Source organism: Andrographis paniculata, unplaced genomic scaffold (assembly GCF_009805555.1).
Source record: "Andrographis paniculata isolate CXL003 unplaced genomic scaffold, ASM980555v1 Contig32END, whole genome shotgun sequence".
Lineage (NCBI taxonomy): Eukaryota > Viridiplantae > Streptophyta > Magnoliopsida > Lamiales > Acanthaceae > Andrographis > Andrographis paniculata.
In genome coordinates, this window is record NW_026137565.1 from 2,883,586 (window position 1) to 2,904,500 (window position 20,915).

The window sequence follows — 20,915 nt, forward strand, 5'->3', positions numbered from 1 at the left end:
CAGGCCCTTAGGGCTTGGTATGCCACATTTAGCGCTGCACTACTGGAGTTTGGTTTTACCACATGTGCTTACGACTTTGGTTTATTTCTTCGTCGTTCTTCATTTGGGATAACGATACTCTTATTTTATGTTGATGATATGATCACCACGGGAGATGATACAACTAGTATTTATGATCTACAGACATATCTTAGCCAGCAGTTTGAGATAAAGAGCTTGGGTCCTATTCGTTACCTTTTGGGGCTTGAAGTCTTTGATTCTCCCGATGGTTTCTTTCTGTCCCAAGGTAAGTATATCTCCGATCTTCTTGGTCGAGCTGGTCTCACAGACTGTCAAGTAACCTCCACACCACTTGCCTACGACGTTCGACTGACCCCTCATGATGGCTCTCTTCTTGATGATCTTACCCTCTACCGTCATCTTGTTGGGAGCTTGATCTCTTTGACTGTCACTCGACCAGATATCGCTCATGCAGTCCATATTGTGAGTCAGTTCATGACAACTCCGACGATCTCTCACCACTCTGCCGTCTTACATATTCTTTGTTTACTCTTCTGCATAGCTTACACTTCTCTTCTCACTCGTCCTTGACTCTCAGCGGTTACTCTGATGCTGATTAGGCTGGTGATCCCACCGACGTCACTTGACCACTGGTTTCTGCTTCTTCCTGAGTAATTCTCTTATTTCTTAGCGCAACAAGAAGCAAACTTTAGTTTCTCGCTCAAGTTCCGAGTCAAAGTATCTTGCTTTTGTTGACTCTACTTCAGAACGTTTGTGGCTTCGACGGCTACTCACTGATCTTGGTGCCCCTCAACCATCTTCTACAGCTCTTCACTTTGATAGTTAGAGTGCTATGAAGATGACCCATAATGATACCTTCCATGAGAGCACCAAGCATATTGAGCTTGACTGTAACTTCATTCGACAACATATTGTCAGTGGAGGAGTTCATTTCGTCCCAGTATCCTCTGCAGATCAGACATCAGATATCTTTACCAAGTCTTTTCTTTCGGGCCGCTTTCGATTATTCTTGGACAAACTCAAGTTGGTCTTTACTGTCCTATCTTGAGTTTGAGGGGATGTTAGATTTAAATATTTCTTTGATATTATTTGTTAGATTTAAATATTTTTTCATATTATTTTGTTAGATTTAAACTTCTATTTTTAAAATATACAATTTCATTATTTTCCTTCAAAATTTTTAACAATAATTTTAATTCAATATTATCCCAAAAAAGTATATTTTTTTAAGAAAAAGATCATATTGAATATTAGTTGATAAAAAATTCAAACATCTAAATGCAATTCAAACAAAAAAGAAAAAATTTATGTAGTATTACAACACTATTGTCATATAAAAAGTTTGTCTTTCAACATTTATTTAGTTTATTGCTATTGCACTCTTGCACGAGTTTATTGTTTTGTAAACACAATTCAAATCTAATAAAATAAACTCTATTTGGTATTACAACAGTATTATTATTAACGTCACTGATACTGTTCTGCACTAGTTTATTGTTTTCTAATAAAAGTTTATGGGATGAGTTTATTATAACTTAATCATTTTAATTTCTAAAGTGATTAAATATTATAATTAATATTCTCTCGTGATGCAAATCTATGTTTACTTCCCTTTTAGGGGTGTCATAAAAAAAATATTCTTATTTCTTTTTTAAGTAAAAAATGATTACATTTTTGTACTTTTTTTTTACTATAAAAGGAAAAACTAACAATTATTACTCATTTGGATAAACTGTTTTTTTAGTCCCGTAACTGGACCCCCTTATCATTTTAGTCCTGTAAGTGGAGCCTGTCGCAAATTAGTCCCATAAGTGAATTTTTCGTTGTTTTAGTCATCCGGCGCCGGAGACGCCCGCGTGGCTCGCTGGAGGTGACGTGTCCGCCAGGTGTCCCGCCAGGTCAGCGACACCTGGCGGATACATGGAATTTTTTTTCTTTTTTTTTCAAGAAATACTTTCAATTAAATATTATTTAAAATTTATTTTTAATTAAAAATATATCCTTACATATTTATATTTATAAGGGTTTATTTGCCTTAAATGTATACTATTCTCAATACATTGTAAACAAACTCAATAGAATTATACAGGTATTAATCTTTTTGTAACGAAATATATAAAAAAAGTAAAAATTTTACTAATATTTTCTTGATTTCTAAAAGCTAACCATATAAACTCAAAAAATAAAAAAAATAAATAAATACTAAAAGAGTCACTTGCTAATAACAAACTCAAATTGGGCTCGTCCAAAAATATGTATATAAATTTTCGGGTAAACTGTTTTTTTAGTCCCGTAACTGGACCTCCTTATCATTTTAGTACCGTAAGTTGAGCTTATCGGAAATTAGTCCCATAAGTGAAAAATTTTCGTTGTTTTAGTCCTCCGGCGCCGGAGATGTCCGCGTGGCTCGCCGGATGTGACATGTCCGCCAGGTGTCCCGCTAGGTAGCGACACCTGGCGGACACGTGGATTTTTTTTTCATTTTTTTAAATTTTTTTTAAAATTGGACTAAATAAAAAAAATAAAAAAATGCAAATAAAATTAAAAATAAATTTAAAATAAGTTTTTTAAAAAATTTTAAAAAATGAAAAAAAAAATCCACGTGTCCGCCAGGTGTCGCTGACCTGGCGGACACGTCACCTCCGGCGAGCCACGCGGGCGTCTCCGGCACCGAAGAACTAAAACAGCGAAAAGTTTTCACTTATGGAACTAATTTGCGACAGACTCTACTTACGAGACTAAAATGATAAAGGGTCCAGTTACGGGACTAAAAAATCAGTTTACCCAAAAAATACTTCCCAACATATTTTTATACATAAAAAAAAAACTACGTTTAACGAGATTTTTGGAATTTTGTAAGTATGGAAAATTTTAAAAATAACAAAAATTTGAGTATTTAATATAATATTTTGTAACAGATATAAATATTTAATGTGATATATTTTTTTAAAATACTATTGTTCGTTCATGAATAATGTTAACTTAAAAAATATATTTATGTATACAAATAGAGCAATAAATGTTTTTGAGCTTATTTTCTCAATTTTAGTTGGTACACTTTGAATTATGTCGACATGCAACATATATTAAGCTTTACAAGTATTTTTCTCTATACTTTTTTCTTAAATTAATTCAGAAAGATGAAAATATACATCAAATTATAGTATATTAAGGTTTGTTGGTGGGAAGTCATTTTCTTCAAATATTTCCTTTTGATTAGTGTTATTATTATTATTATTATTATTAATTATCAGACTAGATCACATGCTCAATATAATTATTCAGCATGATTGCTGAATACTTGAAACTAATTATTTTAATTTATATAATTATATTATATTATTTATATAATTAGAATAATTTATTTTAATGACTTTGAGCATAGTGCTGAAATATTTTTTTCAACATATGATCCTTACTGTATTATTATTATTATTATTTTAAAGCCGCCCGCACAAGTAAGCGTGTCAAAAAATAATATTCGAAAGCTCAATGTCGCAATAACCATATCTGAATTTTATTTAAAATACCAAATACTTATATCAATAATTCAAATACATGGATTAATTTTTTTGTGCACAAAACTATAATTTGGCTTAGCTAAATATAAATATTCAGATAATACTGAAACGAGCGTGTGTTTCTTTTTATGAGTTTGAAAAAAAAATTGGTTTGGATTTGGTGTGAAAATAATGAGATGTTTTATGAGAAAAAAAATATATTTTTTTCGGGAAATACAGAGTTCAAATAATAAAATTTGGGAAAACTCGGCTAAAGAAACATACCAACTTGCTAACCATCGATATATTTTTATTGTTTTCACTCTTTCTTTGATTTTCCTTATCACAATAGTAATCCAATCAATATAAAAAAAAAAAAAAAAAAAAACAAAAAAACATAACAAAGTTATAATCTTAATATTTTAAAAAAGACAAATTACTATAATTATATTATAATAAAAAATATATATTTTTACACTAAAAAATTAAATAAAAATTTATGTTTGGGGGCTAGCGCCCCTCAAACTCCTCGGATCCGCAGCTAGACTAGATATTGCAAATAAATTGATAAGTCGGCTATTAATATATTTATATGTAATTTGTCCCGTAATTTAAATTGTGAATATATTCTTGGATTGAATTTAGTGGAAGCAAAATTCGAATAAAACTAAAATAATATTAATATTGAGATCGAAATTGAAATTGAAATTGAAATTAACACAATTAATCAAAGGCATTGTCAAAATTTTGCCTGGCCCATCATCCAAATCCAACCCGCAGCCCAAACGTATTTAACCCGGATTCAACCCGAAACTCATTTGACCCAAATTCACTCCGTATAAATCCCTTCCCCTTTCTATCTATCATTCTAGTTATTTTCTTCTGCTGCTTCTTGCGATTCTCTAGTGTGGGTTTGGAGTTTCATATTATTTGTTAGTTTTAACAGCTTCTCCCATCAATTTTTATGTTAAATCTTTTTTTTAGTGAATTCTGAGTAAGTCATTCACCAACTATAGAGAGGTTGTAGACTGAGCTTTCCAAAAAGTTTCCCCAATCATTCTTGTCGAGCCGATTTGGGAGTTTCTGTCGGAGGTCGGAGTGGTTGTCCATTGCTCGATATTGTGCCGCCGTCGTCTATTGAAGTGAAACATGGAAGTGTTCTATTCGTCTAGTTTGATCTCAAATTAAGGGTTGTTTGTTTGTTTGTGTTTAATTTATGCTGGTTGTTTAATCACAATCTAATCTCCAGAAATTATATTGTCTTTATTTATACATTTTCCTTTTCCAATTACTTAATTGGATTTATTGGATTAGGCACAATACACTTCTTACGTAGTTACAACCTTAAATGTGGTATTGTTCGGAAAAGTCCGCGTTTCCCTATAATGTGGGGACATTTCGCCAGCAAATGAATTACCAACTAACTTATGTTTAAAGCTTTTCAACGTGAGTCCACATCGAACCTTTACAACGAGATACGATGCGATGTTCACATTTCAACAAGAACAACATATTATTGACATAGCATACGCAAGGCAAACGTTGGCTCTTGTTTTTACGTTTACTTTCTTAATTCATCAGGATACGTCAACAAGCAACTACTAGTCCAGACAAGATAAAACACGTACACCGATGTAGAATGTAGGTCTACAGATCAACAAAAGATTTCAAAGCCTTAGCGTACGCATTCTAGTGTTGTAAGTATCGTGAAAACCGGACGTAAATATAATAGTTGGTTCCGGATATGCCGATCATTAGCACCAATGCGTTGTCACCGGTGTTCATTACTACATAGAAATTAGTAGGGATTCCTGAAATGTAAATGCATTATGACATCATCTTTTCTCCGAGGGTGAAGTACGCCTTAGTCGCATGTCTGACATGAAGGATCGTAGCTTCGGCCACATTCCATCGACCTTTCTCCCAATCTTGTCGAAGCGTTCATTGCACAATATATATAGATTTGAGTGGCTCGGGGCTGGCTGTGGTGGCCCATGTTCAGTATGGGGTGGAGGATCGCCCTGGCAGTGGCACTGCAAAAGTCCCATACTGAAAAGAGACTTCATTCCACATGGAACTATTTGAGAATTTGGAACTCCATCTGGAAGTTCCGCCACCCCAAGGCTCTTCGCCAGTCTTGTCACATACGGGCCAACCGGAATGCTGCATATATTTGTGTCTACGGAAACAGTTATACAAAGTCTGGCTACCAATACCTAAGATGGAGTGGAACCCCTTTGTTCATGCTCCATAGGAACTCCAAATCCACCTTGCTTACTGTCGTGGTTGCGTCTTTCCAGCCTGAAAGTGTATGAGCAAGTATGTTGTGGACGTACCTTAAAATAGGTGAGTTCAGGGTCAATGCCTTAGATGCTCCTGGATTGAAGTTCCGACTGTTGCTTACCGTAGGCCAATATACTGACCAAGACATTCGTATGGGCCATTTTCTTGTACTCGCGTGTCTCCGTGAATTCACGGTCGTATAATCCCAGTGCAACGAAGAAGTCTGTGATGGATAGTGAGTAGCTACGGTTTCCTAGTCGAAACTGAAGCACACTAGATTTGGCATAAAGATACAAGTTCTCCGCTATTTGTAGATAAAATGATTTCTTTCACTTCTGAATCCCAAACAATTTGATTAGGGGTCAGTACACAAGCCTGTTATGCTTTAGTATGCAGAGAAACTTTAATCTCAATTTTTTTGTAAGCGGGCTAGTTGATCTAAAAAACCCTCCTCCACGCCCCACACGATAAAAGACTCTCCATGTCCACTTTCCCACCCATAGCTTGAACGGCTTCAGTGTCGATTGTCCGTCCGGTTATCATTGGTAACATGCTCATTCTCGCGTACTTGGCCTCGATGTCTGGTTCAGTGCTGCATAACTGGTTGAAAGGAATGAAACCATCATCGAATTCTTCTTTGACCACATCTGCACTTGGTTGTCCGTGCAAACGCTTTCCTGTAATTAATTTCCTCATTCTCGAACCCATACCTCCTGCAATAATGTATCCAAGTAAGCATTGCTAACAAATAAAAAAACACATGGTGTGGGGTGATCATCTGTCAGTGCGTTATAAATGTTATGAATGTGGACTGAATAGGTGAGAAAATACACTGAAATAACATATCCAAAAAATGAATACATGCCCACGAAAGGAAGCGAGTGATACTCTCCTCCTGTGGGCAGAAAATAGGCCAGCCGGCAGCACAAGGTGTGCAATCTGTTTGGTAATTTTTTGTCATGCTTGTGGCTGGCAATCCCAGTGGTGCTCGCACATGTGCTGTTCGACCGGTTAGTTTCTGTCCATTCTAGTGAAATGTAGCTCTGTTGCCCATTTTACGAAAATATGGAACAAAACAAAGTGATTCACATCTACGTCATCGTTAACCTTACAACACCACAGAAAATGGTAGTTTATCACAAAAATAGAGTAGCATTACATATAAAAGGGACAACGGGGGACGGGTGCGAGCATTACACATCATGTTCGTATGTGTTAATCCAAAACCATTCTGAAATCATATCATGAAATTCATTTTGATCTTTCCGGTCTTGTCGCCCCGATTTCGGTGTCTGCCGATTGTGTACAACCGGTACAGGGATTGACTCATCCTCGCCCGGCTCGTGGCCCTCCGCAGCATGGTCCAACAAGTCCTCACCGTGGAGTAACATAAAGTTATGCACCACGGAACACGCCATTACAAAGTTGACGTGGTGATCATACTTGTAGTTTGGCATTGGTTTGTGAAGAATGGCAAACCGAAGCTTAAGGCAACCAAACGCTCGTTCATTTACATTTTGGCATTGTGCGTGTCGGTAATTGAAGTATTCCTCCTTACCTTGGGAATGTTGGTCATTTCCCTGGTATTCCAAAAGGTGATAGCGATACGTGCAATAGGGCGTTAGGCACTGAAGAGAATTCATGTACCCAGAATCTCCGACGTAGTACTTCCGTATTTTTAAAAAAGAAAATGTTAGTTGATTGTAACCACATCACTGCAAAGTCGCGGTGGAAGTTTATGAGCCCCTACCATCAGGTAGGAATGAGAAGTCTCATTGCTCTCAGATAGGAACCCTTAACACAAGTGCGTAATGTCCGCTCCCTTTCAACCCACTTAGCACGTAGGTGAACTTCATGTCAAAATCACAGACGGTATGACAATTTTGCATTGTGTCACCCCTTCTTCCGTGGAAAGTCGTTGATCCCTAGCGCGCAGGAAAGTATGCACCAATGTTCCGTCCATGGCCCCCACATAATTCAAGTCAATAGAGACAATGGATCAATGCAATTTAAGGTAATTTCAGAAAATAGCGGAGCACGTATCTTCCTCGCCGGAAAAGATATGTCACTTGGGCGGATGACGTGCGGTGCTAGGCAAATAAGCGCATTGATCACTTTGTTAACGTGGTAGCACACGGTCGATGTCTAGTGCTGGAAACGCTCCGTAGTGGAATGTTGCCTGTTCGAATGTGCCATTGTGTGCAAAAATATTGCTACGCGCTCATGAACTTCTATCCGTTGCCTAGGATGGCAATCTAAGAGGCCTTTTTTGATCAAGATGGCGCAAAGATCATGAAACATATCAGATGGTATCCACAATAAATTTTTAATCATAGTCGGGTGACCGTGCATCAGCTCATGGGTGAATTCTTCCCCCCGAGTGCCGATTCATAACACCGACGCATCGTACTACTTGAGGCTAATGCCACGGAGGCAGTGGTTGCCATTGTCATAAGAAAAGTGTCTCTCATGTCATTCTCCTTATCATTTTATTCAGTCAAACAAAGAGCTAGACGAAGAAGATTACGTGTCGAGTTACGTGGTTGGTTAGGGCCCGCCATGTGTTTTCTGCGTTTGACACACATGAAATTAAATCGACATTGCACGCTGAGATGATGACGAAACGATCAATCTTCCAGAAACACGCCATGAAATTAACATGTAGGAAACTGAATTCTATGTTACAGGTCGACTCAGTCAACAAGCAGTACAAACGTTGTCACGACACAAAACACACGGTCCTAAGGTGGGAAGTAAAGACTTCGCCAAAAACAAAGGATACAGTACAAGTACTTAGGGGTTGAGACCTTGACACTTCAACACATCACAAAAATAGTCGAAAGTAATACAACATTCTTATACTACATAAGATGATCGGTGTTTTCTCTCATTATTAGTCCCCATCAATAAAAGCATCAATCCACTTAATCCGAGCATCTGCATCCAAGGACAACCAGAAGTCGTGGGCATCTGGAAGGAAAAATATTTTGCCTGCTCTCTTCCTAACGCGAGGATCCAAATTGGGCACAATAAGAAGGGCATCGCTAATCTCCCCCACAAGCTCCTTATTTCTAGTTTTCTCCGCTTCTTTTTTCGTAGTGTTTCAGCAAAACATATTGCTCAATTCCCCACGAACCACAACACGTACCTCATCCGCGTGACTCGAGCCTCTCCTCCACCGAACCGTCCTAACACTTGGCCCGGCCTAAGAGGGCCTTATGTGACCCGTCCCTGTGTTCGTTCCGCCTGTCCCATCGACCCCTATTTCTGTGCCCATGGCTCAGTTCTTCTGTATTCGGATCCACACTTCATCTGCCACTTGGTCCGTTGAATGCACTATCCAAACTAGAAGATAGTGTTCTGTGTGCCCCCTTCATGGTTGAACATATCGTGGCAATAGTCCAAGTGGACGAACGGTTTTGTTAAGAGGTGTGCGAAGTCTCTATGGGCCTGAGAGAGATACGTTAAACTTGGTCAATGACAAACCGTTATCTACACGGATAACGATATAAGAGATCCGCAAAACGTGTAAATAATTTAGAAGAGCCCAGTCCGTTTTTCGCTCCTCAATTGTTACTATCAAACGTGACTCCGGATCCCATCCAAGTCTCATTGTATTCACCACAAACGATTGGAGTTCCAAATACCTCTTCTTCGTACACTTTAGCTTCGTCTGAAGTTGTTCTAGCCTGTACTGGGCATTCATCTCTGCATTGAACTTCACGGTGATATCTTCCCGCACCGATTTTGTGAAGCTTGTTCACTGATACTCCTCTAACTGCCATTGCAACCACACTAGGTGGAGGAAACAATCCTCTTATGGAAACGTCCAATTAGCCTACGGTGAAGGAGGATCCTCCGTTGTGCGCCTTCCGCGTGGCATTGCTTACCTAGGATATCGGATATACCAATAATGATGGATCTATGCCAACTTTGTCGCAAAAACCATGGAAAGTACTCTTTTTGATGTAACTAAAAGCCATGCGGACTAACCTTGCGCTTTATCCCGCGTTTGGGGGGTGGGTCGCAGCTCTCGGTTGAACTATGCGCATCAGGAACTTCACCCTCTAGTGTAACACTGTATAAGCGTTATAAGATGTAGACAGACTTTACTCTAGGGATTTCAGTGTTCTAATGGCAATCGGTTATGCAATGACAGATTAAAGCCAAAAACACTTCTATGCATATAATATTTTAGTAATCGACCAACCACGTTAATTTTGGCCTACTAGGTAACACGAAAAGTTCATAAACTTGAATCCATTGCAAGTATTTAGTACTATAGTGCGTAATCTAATGATTAGTAAGCACATTCTCAGTTAAATTATACTTTCATCAAAAGTAAGCTTAAAGATTATGACCTAAACTAACGAAGGACGGATACAATCTCCCAATCTAGCAGGCAATACAAATATATCGTACGACCTAACGCGAACGAGCACATTTGTAGAAGTCATTGCTTAAGGAAAAGAAACTCGCAAACAATGTGTAATTGAGATAAAATCAAAGACACTTGGACCACATTATTTCTTGATTCCGACAACTTGGCCAAACTCAAAACAATGTGCATAGGCCTCCTCTAAAACGCCAAAGGCCGACTCCCCGGCGGTTATTAATATTGAACAGATACCGTATCCCCTAACACAATGGTCCTAATATTCGTAAAAGTAGACACGGTTCAATGGATAATAACATTGAAGAAACCTTATCCCACTCCTTTCGGACAAGGTTTCTAATGTCCCCCATAGTAAAAAGGGGGACACAATATTAGCGACTTATGAGCTATTATTTCCGGAGTGTGTTCAGGACACTTCCCCACCTTACTTGTAAGTGCAATATTTAGGAAGATTTCTAGTTTAACAGAGATCGTCGGAATCATCCCGATTTTCAAACAAGCCATTCTTTTTTTCACAGGTTAACAAGGATCACTCAAACTATGGCCTACTCGCCCTAAGACTCGCGGAAAAATTAGCCCCGGAAAACACACATAAAACCCTAAAATTGAACAGAGGTCACCCAAATCAAACCAAGTTCACGCAATTCTAATGAAATTTCTCGATGTTTGAACTAATTTTGGGCGACTTATGGAAAATATAGAAGCATAAAATTGATATCATGCAAAATCGGGGAAAATGTGTTGAGATTTGCTCACCTCTAGGTCGTTTGGGTGTCGTTGTCGCAGTGTCCGGTTTTGAGCCACCGCAGATCTGAAATTGAAATGCCCTAAAAAGGAATGCTGATGATTTATTGTCTCACCTACCGTTGGGTGCGTTTGCGTCCGTGAATCAAAGCTGCAGGGTGGATTTGGCAGATCGCAGAGATTCTCGCGACAACTTTTGCAAGAAGGGAAGGCTATGGTCCAACAACGTGCATAGGGTGTAGGGTTAGGATTTTGAATTACAATTTTATACAATATTTGTACAGTAAAGTCTTGCACAGATCTGTCAAACGAACACAACCTAGATGAATAAGGGAGGTAAATATGTTTCTTTGTTTATGGAGAAATACCTTATACCATTTTGGTGCAAAGGGAAATTAATGGCATGATTCCACAAGGTCAATTCTAAGACTATTTATTCAGCCTGGGATATCAAACTAGCCGTAGATCACTTTGTGAGACATATTTTTAGATAAAGAAATACACATTCAAGCTCTCACTCATGTCCCTCTCCATCTCCATATTTTGAACCTGCGTTTAACACTTCAACTCGCCGAAGGAGTCGCTAGAGGAAAGAGTTTTTGGAGGTTCAACTAGAGCATATAACTAGCTCGTAGGCTGCAGTTCTCTGTTGCTATTCTAAAAACTGGTGTCAGTATGCATTTGTGATGATCGATACCTGTGCATCCAAGGTGAGCCTTTGTGGAGGAAATGAGTTAAGGGAGTTTATAGTTGTTTTTGTTTTGTAATCAGTATTAATTATAGTTGAAATACTCGTGGATTGATATCCCTCAAATGTAAGTTAGTTCATTATAGAAATGGGTTAAGAAAGAGTTGTTCATTGATTGCTTTGGAGTTCAGTATTTATTTCATTGGCAATGGGTTGCTATACATTTATTTTGGAAAGTTGACCCTATTTAAGGTGTTCGAAAGATATTTGCTCAAACTCCAATTTCCAACAAGTAACATATCCAAACATCATATAATATATATTACTAAACATAATTCCTTCCACCTTATATCTAATGTCAGAAAACGAGCACTCAATTGTAAAAATATGATCATGTGCACATAAATAGTCTATCAAGTAAAATAGGTAAAGATTAGGAGACTTCTTATTTCATACGAAGCATGTATTAATCAATAGAAAGTTAATTTATTTACTTGCACTAAGACATTTTATACCATACATTTTTTATGTGCATTCGTCTTATAGGCTACTTATTAAATTATTATACATGTTTCCTTCGATAGTTTAATATTCAAAGCATTAGAGATTGATCACAACTCTTAAATATGTTTTTTAATCTCTAATTTACCTATTTTGCATGGAATAAAAAACGTATTGTAGTCTCCATATATAATTTATACATAGAATTCAATAAATATATTTTCAATTAGACTAGATAATATAAAATCTTCAAAAATAATATATAAAATTTTAAAATAAATTAGAAAGTTCAAATAGAAATTACGTTTAAATTAGCCTATCTTATTTAATAGTTTTAACACTTTAAAAGAACTTTTAGTTTTATTGTATTCAAACTATTATTATTTTATTCATAAGAAACAATTTTCACAAAAATTCATACAAAAATAAAATTAAATTGCTTTTAGTTTTGACTTCTACTTATATATGCAATTGTATTTAAACTTCCAAGGTAAACAATTTATTTTAATTATCTTGTGTGCTCCTAGTTTATATGTAAATAGTAATGCTCCATCCGTTACCTCTTTTATGTCTAGTTTCTGTAGATACGAAAATGTAGGTAAAATATAATTAGTAAATAATTAAAAAATATATTAGTAAAGATAATTCTTTATAATATAAATAATTAAAGATTGAGATTAAGATAACTAATTAATTTAATTAAAATTAAAAAAATGATTGAGTATGAAGTTTAAAATATAATTAAAATATATAATTATTTTTCTTAAAAGTATACAAGAAATTATGTGAGACGGACTAATATTGAAATAGTAGACAAATAAGATGGGATGAAGGAAGTATTACCTAAATTTAAACTTCTTGTTGCATTCATAAAAAATGACATCTAATGTAATAAATCCCGTATGAAATATAAATTTTTCTTAGTACATATGTTTCTCAAGCGACTTAAGGATATTGTAAAACTGTAGGAATTAATACAAGAAAGTAATATCATTTCCTCTATGTTTGATATAGGGAATCATGGTAAAGAGATCTAATGCCAACGAGTTTATTTGACAGCGGAACTATAAAACTGTATGAGGTCAACACAACTTTAACACGTGGTTATCTTGTTGTTGCAACATCTATGAATGAATGACCACAAGCCTATGGCCGGTCGAGTACAAAACATAAAGGAAAAACACATAACGTTTGTTGACCTAGTTTGGTGTTAAAATCTACATATCAGGGATGCCAATCCATAGGTCAATTACTAAACTCTATCACCAGGTTTACAATGACTCAAGACACTTAGCAACATACTCCACACACTATCCTCTAAACAAACTCTCTGTGTTTCTCCGAACACAGAAAGACGAATTGTTAAACAGTAGTAACACCACCAACAAACACATTGTCTAATTAAAAGTAAACTTCCATACGTATTGGTCATCTTCTACGATTGATCATCTTTTATCTTTTTCATCTAAGCAACTTCAAACCTCTATGAAAATACCACTATACTCTCTTATACATGAAGGGATAGACTCATATAAGTGGAGAGAAAAACGAATTTATTTATCTCATTAGAAAACAATTCTATCCTTGCACTCTACACCTCGCTCTCTCTGGAAGACGAGGCTGGTCTTCAACCATGTTAAGGGCTGTAGAATCGAGACATTGAATGCCTCGAGACACACATTCTTGGTATTAATATCCGTTGCAAATCCTTGGCTACTTGCAAAGGAACTACCATGTTATAAAAGTATCATTTCTTGTTTTGGCATATGTTACTAACTTTTCAGGGTATCAAAGCTCGATGACGACCCAAATATGGAATGCAGTAGACTGTTGCTGAAAACCTTTTGTATGTCCTATTTGTGCCATTTTGCAAAGGTTTTATCAGGATATAGATTGTCAAATATAGAAGAATGTTCAGGACAAGACAAAACAATGTTGCAGGTTTGTGGTGGTGCATTTAATACCCCAACGTTGGTTAAACACTGCATTGAGGCAGTGTGTTTGTTTGTATAAGCAGACAATGAGACAGTCTTGTGAGTATAGTGAAAACATAGTGAAAAATCTAGTGAGAGAAAGAGTGTATTTTCTCTCAATCTTTTCGTTTTCACTACTCCTTGATCTGAAGAAGAATCTGAGCTCTCATGGAGATTTGAAGCTCGTATGAAGAAGGAGGAAATGGATTTCCAATAGGAGAGGAAGATCAACCTGTACCCGCTTACTCTTAGTTAGACTGGTAGAGTCTGCTAGGATTAGAATTGCGGTTTAATCCCTAATTTCTTGTACATTGCGATGTAAAGAAGACTGTAGGAAAGGATAGCTTTGGGTCTGTGTTTGTTGAGTCATTGAGTCCCTTGTGGACGTCTCTTAGATTGGAAGCCCCCAGACATAGGTAGTTACACCAAACTTGGTTAACAAATCTAGTGTGCTGTTTGTTTTATGTTTGATCTTGGCTAGTCATAGGCAAGTATATGTGACACAAACAAGAGTTATAACCACAAAATAATACCACGTGTTTCCGAAGTACAAACTCTTTGTAGTTTCCTATTTCCGCTGCCATTAGACTCGGAGGAGTTGGCCTCTTATGTGTATCTGTTCCAGCCCATGTCTTTCTTCTTACCTAACATATGGTATTAGAGCATCGTGCTCAATACCCAGAGTAGATTTGTTCGTGGTTGAAAATGAATCGAGAAGGAGGTTCCACAAGCCGTCCACCATTGTTCGATGGAAATGATTACCGCTATTGGAAAACTCGAATGGTAGCTTTTCTAATAATGCTTGGTGAAGATGCATGGGATGCCATTGAGACTGGATGGACTAAACCTACGAAGGTCGTGCCTGGAGAGACCCACAGACCTTCTAACCATCGTCCCAAAGCTAAAATCTTAATGGAGTGCTGAAGAAAAGCATGCGACTACTGGAAATGCAAAAGCCTTTAATGGTATTTTTTTTGTTGTTGACGAGGTGCAATTTAGAATCATATTCAATTGTACCAAAGCTAAGGATGCTTGGGATTCATTGAAAAGTGCTTTTGAAGGTACAACTGAGGGTCGAGCAACCAAACTTCAAAGGGTGGAAAGCATGTTTGATTCATTAAGGATGAATGATGATGAATCTGCTGGACAATATTATAGCAGATTCAAAGAAGTTGTGAATCAAGCACATGCCCTTTGTCTTCAGTTCAACGAGGAAAATCTTGTAAGGAAAATGCTTCGAACTGTCACAGAGAAGTTTTCTCCAAAAGTTGCAGCACTTGAAGAAATGAAAAAGCTAAAATCCATAACTCTTGAAGGTTTGAATAGAATTATAGTGACTTATGAGATGAATCACCTTAAAGAAGAGACTCCAAAAGGTATTGCGCTTTCTACTGAAGATATGAAAATAGTAAAATCAGATGAGAAAATAGTTCTGTTGTCCAGAAAATTGTCAAAAATGATAAGTGAAAAACGAGCTTGACAATCTTTTGGTAACTCTCAGCCAGTGAATCAAACTGATGTCAAGACACCTGGACAACACCGGAGATATTCTGAGCAACATTGTTTGAATATCAGTAAGCTCCAAGGTTCATCCCAAAGTGGTCAAATAAAGAAGTTCAATGTGTCATCACAACCTGGCATTGTAAAGGAATCAACTTTTTTTGGATGTGGTGGTGTTGGACATATCAAATCCAAATGTACAACTGTGAAGAAAAATCGAGAAGAAGAAGTTTATGGGGTGTATCGGTTGATGGAAATGAGACATAAATGGGCTTGTTATAGGGGTAAGTGAGATTCTAGAAGTTTGGACTTTATCACTCCCATTTTCTATGGTTAACTCAAGAATTTTTGTGATAGTTTCTATGCTTTTAATAAGAGACCTTGATATGTTCATGATTTACATTATAGGATTGGTTTTTTTTTTTTTTTAATTAAAGTGACTTCTATTTTGAGTAATCTAAAAAAGTTCAGCCTTACTCAGAATTTTTTTTTTTTTAAACATGTCTTTTTGTTTGAGTTTTCTTGTTTAATTCATTATTAAGTTTGAGCAAAGTAAATATATATATATATATATCAAATAAAATATGAAAATATCAAATGCAGTATAATGTGGTATAAATATACTAGACATTTTTCTAAATAGTTAATCTCATTTTAGTATGTTATTGGCTTCAAAAGTATGAGATCAACATATTTCTTCACACTGAATAAATAGCTATCTTCTTTATGTTGGTAAACAACCTGTGAAGTTCTTGACATGTTCAAACATGCCTTCACGAAAGCTAATGGCAATAAATTCGAACCCTTAAGCTCGTCGTTCATATTTTTCCATATATGGAGGATGTGCTCCTTAACATATTTCTTAGCTTCATCTTCACTTCCAGCAATTTTATGCATCAACAAGGAGGTTATTATTGATGCATTGTCGCCGCGATTTTGTTCTTCCTACACTTATATAAAATATTGTTTTAAAAATTATATAAGTATACTTGTTATATAGTTAAAAAAAAAAAAAAACCCTATATTTTGATATAGTTAATAAGTGTGTTTATATATATAAAAAAATAAAGAAAAGAAATAAAAATTAAAACTGTGGAATGTGGAATGTGTTTCTTTTTGTAAAATAATTACCTTAGTAGTTCCAAGATCATCCCAAAGTCGAAGAATAGTTCCTGAGTTTGATAATAACTTAGGATAAGGTTTAGACATTAGGTTCATATTTTCAATTGTAATTCCTTCACCCATCAAAAAGAATAAATGGACAAGAGCCATGTATGAACCCGAAGTTGTTACTCCATTTTTGAGATAATCTTCTACATAAGGTATGTTCCCATTGTTGAACCACTTGGCTTCGATCATATAAGCTTCGATTGTATCCACCCACTGTCGAGTACACAATGAATATGTAAAGAGATTATGACTTCTTTTTTTTTTTTTTTTTTTCCTGAAAACTAAAATCTAAAAACATGAAAATATTTATACCACTTTTGAAAGGAAAGGTAGAACATTTCTCCCTTGTTTTTTGAGTACTTTGAAGGCAATTTCATTCGTAGTATTGTATAATGCCGAGTAACATATTTTCATGTATTCTGGAAGCTGTTCAATAGTATCTAGATTCCACCTAAAAAAAATAAAGAAAAAATATTAGCATTTTAATTTAAAGGTCGTGTTGAATATGCACAAGTTCATTATATATATGGGCAATTTACACTACATCCCATAATATTTGCTTTCAAATATATATATATATATATATTAAAAATCACAATTATTTTGCGTTCTTTAAAAGTTGCATGAAATCTATTTAATTTATTTTAAGAATTTTACTCGAAATTCTCCATATATTTATTCTAAGAATCTTACTCAAAGTTCTCCATCAATTAAAAATTGACCGACAGCATGTCTTACAAGTTAGGATTGCAATTGAGATGAATGATTTTGTTAGTCTTGACATTTAATGCATATTCTTCATTAAATTTAAATGAAGGGGACTCTACTTAAAATTTTTCAGAACACATCCAAGTAATATATGTATATATGTATTCTTACCTTTGGATAGCACTGGTAAAGAGATGAAGTTCGTCCATGGAGCCATACATCTCAAAAACATCGTCAATCACTGTTAAAAGTGCTGTTGTCTTCACCATTTCTATGCGAATTTCTGAGTATTTAGGTTCGGGAATAACTCCAATTGTCCACAAGAAACACTCCATCAAACGATCCCTAGCAAACCCTAATTTTTCAATTATGCCCAATTGCTTCCACCACCTAAATTTGATTGAAGAACAAATATATATGTAAGAAACAACCTATAATCCTCTATCCCAATAAGAATCAAATAGGTAATACCATGCAAAAAACTTTTTGATGCCATAGACTTATTTATGATTTTGAAACTACCTTGATACCTCAGCAAGTTCAGTTTGATGTAATGACTGGACCTCATTGTAATCAAATATTGCATGCTTTAGAAGAAGGGGACAATGGTTGTCTTGACACCGGTATTCGTCAATGTACAATCTCGACTCCAACCTCTCCATTCGAAGATGCCTCGGCAGCTCAAGGGCTCGGGCCACACGTCTCGATATATGTTGTGGCACTGGCAAAGATTTCAGTTCATTTTCCGCAAATTTCATGGCCTCGGATAAGGTATCCTCACCATTTCCTCCTAAATATGAAGCTTCGTATAAATTCAATAGTCCCTCTTTGTCTTGCTCTTTCAACATGAATTTTTTAAAAACATCTGTCCATAGTTTACATAAGTAATATAATTAAAATAGTAATAAGTAATAATTGAATTGTGACGAGCCAACAGTGTCCAAATATAGGTTGAGGTTATGGTACATAAATCACAGATCAACAAGACAAGATTTATATTAATATAATATAAATAAAATATATGAATTAGCAACATATCACAATAATTGATGGATCACATATGATCATTGATCTCGTCACATGCCTGTTCATAGACCACACTATAAGTATCAACTCTAAACACATGGGTTTAATTAACATAACTATCCTAGATTATCTTAATTGAAATAATGTGTTGTCTGCCCTAATAAGTAATAATTTAATTGTGACGAGCCAAACAGTGTCCAAATATAGGTTAAGATTATAGTACATGAATCACAAATCAACACGGCAAGATTTATATCAATATAATATAAATATAATATGTGAATTGACAACGCATTAAAATAGTTGATGCATCACATATGACCGTCGATATTGTCACATGCCTATTCATAGAACATACTATAAGTATCCACTCTCAATACATTGATTTAATTAACATGTTAATTAAAATAATGTGTTGTCTACCCTAATAATATAGGTTGCGAGTAATGGTACATGAAAATCACAAACCAATAGGACAAAAAATATATTAATATAATGAACTGACATTGTATCATAATATTAGACACATCATATACAATCAGATCATCTCCAACTCAGTGGCTTGTACAAAAAATGGGGGCTCCAACCCACCCCCAAATCCCCCCATTTTTGCAGATATGCACAGTGTTACTCCAAAAAGTTGTATTTTTGTAGTATTTTTTATATTTTTTTGGTGTATTGTGTAATTTTAATTTATTAGTAGATGATGTATAATTTTATATTTTAAAAAGTTGTATGTAATTTTATTTTTTAAAAGTGCTATAATTTTAGTTTTTGAAAAGTAATATATAATTTTATTTTTTAAATTGATATATAATTTTACTATTTGAAAAGTAATATAAATTATATATGTATGGATCTAATGTAAAAATAAATTAAAGTTGAGGTGTAATTTATAAATATGAAAAGTTATATAAAATAATATAAAAGAGGAATATATAGGAAATATATATTTTTTTATTTTTTATTTTTTTTTTTAGTAAAAATTGAAGTTTAAGGTTGAAGTAAAATTACTATAGGTCAACTGCATATTTTTACTGTAGCAACTGCAAAAATAGAGTGGAGGGTTGAAGATGGCCTCGGGGATAGACACAAGCTCCTCCTATCCCACCCCCTTTTATTTTTTTTAATTAAATATATATATAATAATATTTATATATATGTAGTATAAAAATATTAGTAAATTAAAATTTTATATAGAGTGGGTTCCTTTGAATTTTGAATAATAAAAAAATTAAATTTGAATATTTTTTGTGTTATAGATAAATATTACGTAATATTTTGAATATAAAATTAATTATTAGTAAAAAAATAAAAGTTATTGAAAATTTCTAACGAAAAGAAAGAAACAACTTTCAATAATATTTTTAAGTGAAATTCTTCTCTAATACAAAATACTTACGGATTTCAAGCAATACCAAATTAAAGAATATTGCAATATATAATTGATGTTGTTATAGTTTATTATTTTGTAAAGTTTTTAAAATATAACATCTCGAATAATAAAATTATCTGATAATAAAAAAATTGTGTTATTTCAAAAATTTCAAAAATCAGCTCTCCTTTCATCAAATCTTGGTTCCGCACCTGATCTCTCTGTCACATAGATATGTTCAAACACCACATCTATAATATCAATGGTCAACACATAGTTTTAACAATCATAACTGAAACCATATTACTCCTTCCGTCCTACGTGATTTGTTTTTATTTTTTATTTTTTATTTTTTATTTTCATTCGTCTCACATAATTTGTTATTTCTTTTTTTAAAATATAATTATACATTTTAATTACATTTTAAATTTTATAATTTTTTAATCTTAATTAAAATATTTAGTTATGCTAATCTTAATCTTTAATTATTTTTACTATACAATAATTATTTTTACTATTATATTTTTTAATTACTTACTAATTATACTTTATCTAAACTCTAAGCAACACCTGAACATCTAAACATTCCTCCAAATATAACTAGGAATAGAAAAGAATTACCAGAGCTAACAGGCCTTGCATTTTGTCGAAGCAGTCGAAAGCGTAAAGCTGCGGCATGTAAGTCATCTTCTCCAGCATCCCAATGCTGTAATTTCTCCAACCAGAATTCAATCTCTTCTTCATAATGATAAGAGATTCCCAGCCATTGAAGGGTGTCGATCAACTTCATCGCAGCCGTTGGATCCAATCCTCTCTGCAGAGTTCTTCTTGTCCTTTCTTGGATCTCCTCAATGGCTATGGTGGAATTTACAGAAGATGGTTTAGCCATTGCTAGCTGCAGAAATGAAGTGAGAAGCTTCCATGCTTTATAGAGATGGAGATCCAACTGCAAGTGCAAGTGGTGTGTGATCAGATTGGAGCAAACATTAATGCATGGTTGACAATGTGCTGTAGATTTCCAAATAAATAC

General features: G+C 34.8%; 2 protein-coding genes across 3 annotated transcripts; both read right to left on the bottom strand.

Moving 5' to 3' along the window:
* Positions 1–6,997: 6,997 nt before the first annotated feature.
* Positions 6,998–7,447, bottom strand: LOC127247362 (uncharacterized). The gene has a single exon (XM_051269195.1). The coding sequence runs from the start codon at positions 7,445–7,447 to the stop codon at positions 6,998–7,000; it is 450 nt and encodes a 149-aa protein (XP_051125152.1).
* An 8,742-nt stretch (positions 7,448–16,189) lies between these two features.
* Positions 16,190–20,875, bottom strand: LOC127247802 (monoterpene synthase TPS4, chloroplastic-like). 2 transcript variants are annotated; one of them, XM_051269831.1, is made up of 7 exons: positions 20,507–20,875; positions 18,007–18,349; positions 17,656–17,874; positions 17,089–17,227; positions 16,887–16,989; positions 16,738–16,778; positions 16,190–16,551 (listed from the first exon to the last, which is right to left on the bottom strand). In XM_051269831.1, exons 1-7 carry the CDS (start codon positions 20,772–20,774, stop codon positions 16,261–16,263), a joined length of 1,404 nt encoding a protein of 467 aa, XP_051125788.1. In that variant the 5' UTR covers positions 20,775–20,875; the 3' UTR covers positions 16,190–16,260. The 2 variants fall into 2 exon arrangements, with proteins under 2 accessions (XP_051125788.1, XP_051125787.1); XM_051269830.1 differs by having other exon boundaries at positions 16,738–16,989.
* Between the last annotated feature and the right edge of the window lie 40 nt (positions 20,876–20,915).

Excerpts from the sequence above, each read along its gene's own strand:
- LOC127247802 (XM_051269830.1), bottom strand. The coding sequence starts at position 20,774 with ATGGCTAAACCATCTTCTGTAAATTCCACCATAGCCATTGAGGAGATC. Across the intron at positions 16,990-17,088 it reads TACCTTTCCTTTCAAAAGTG|TGGGTGGATACAATCGAAGC; the intron begins GTATAAATATTT and ends TGTACTCGACAG. Across the intron at positions 16,552-16,737 it reads ATGATCTTGGAACTACTAAG|GAAGAACAAAATCGCGGCGA; the intron begins GTAATTATTTTA and ends ATATAAGTGTAG.
- LOC127247362 (XM_051269195.1), bottom strand. The coding sequence starts at position 7,447 with ATGAATTCTCTTCAGTGCCTAACGCCCTATTGCACGTATCGCTATCAC.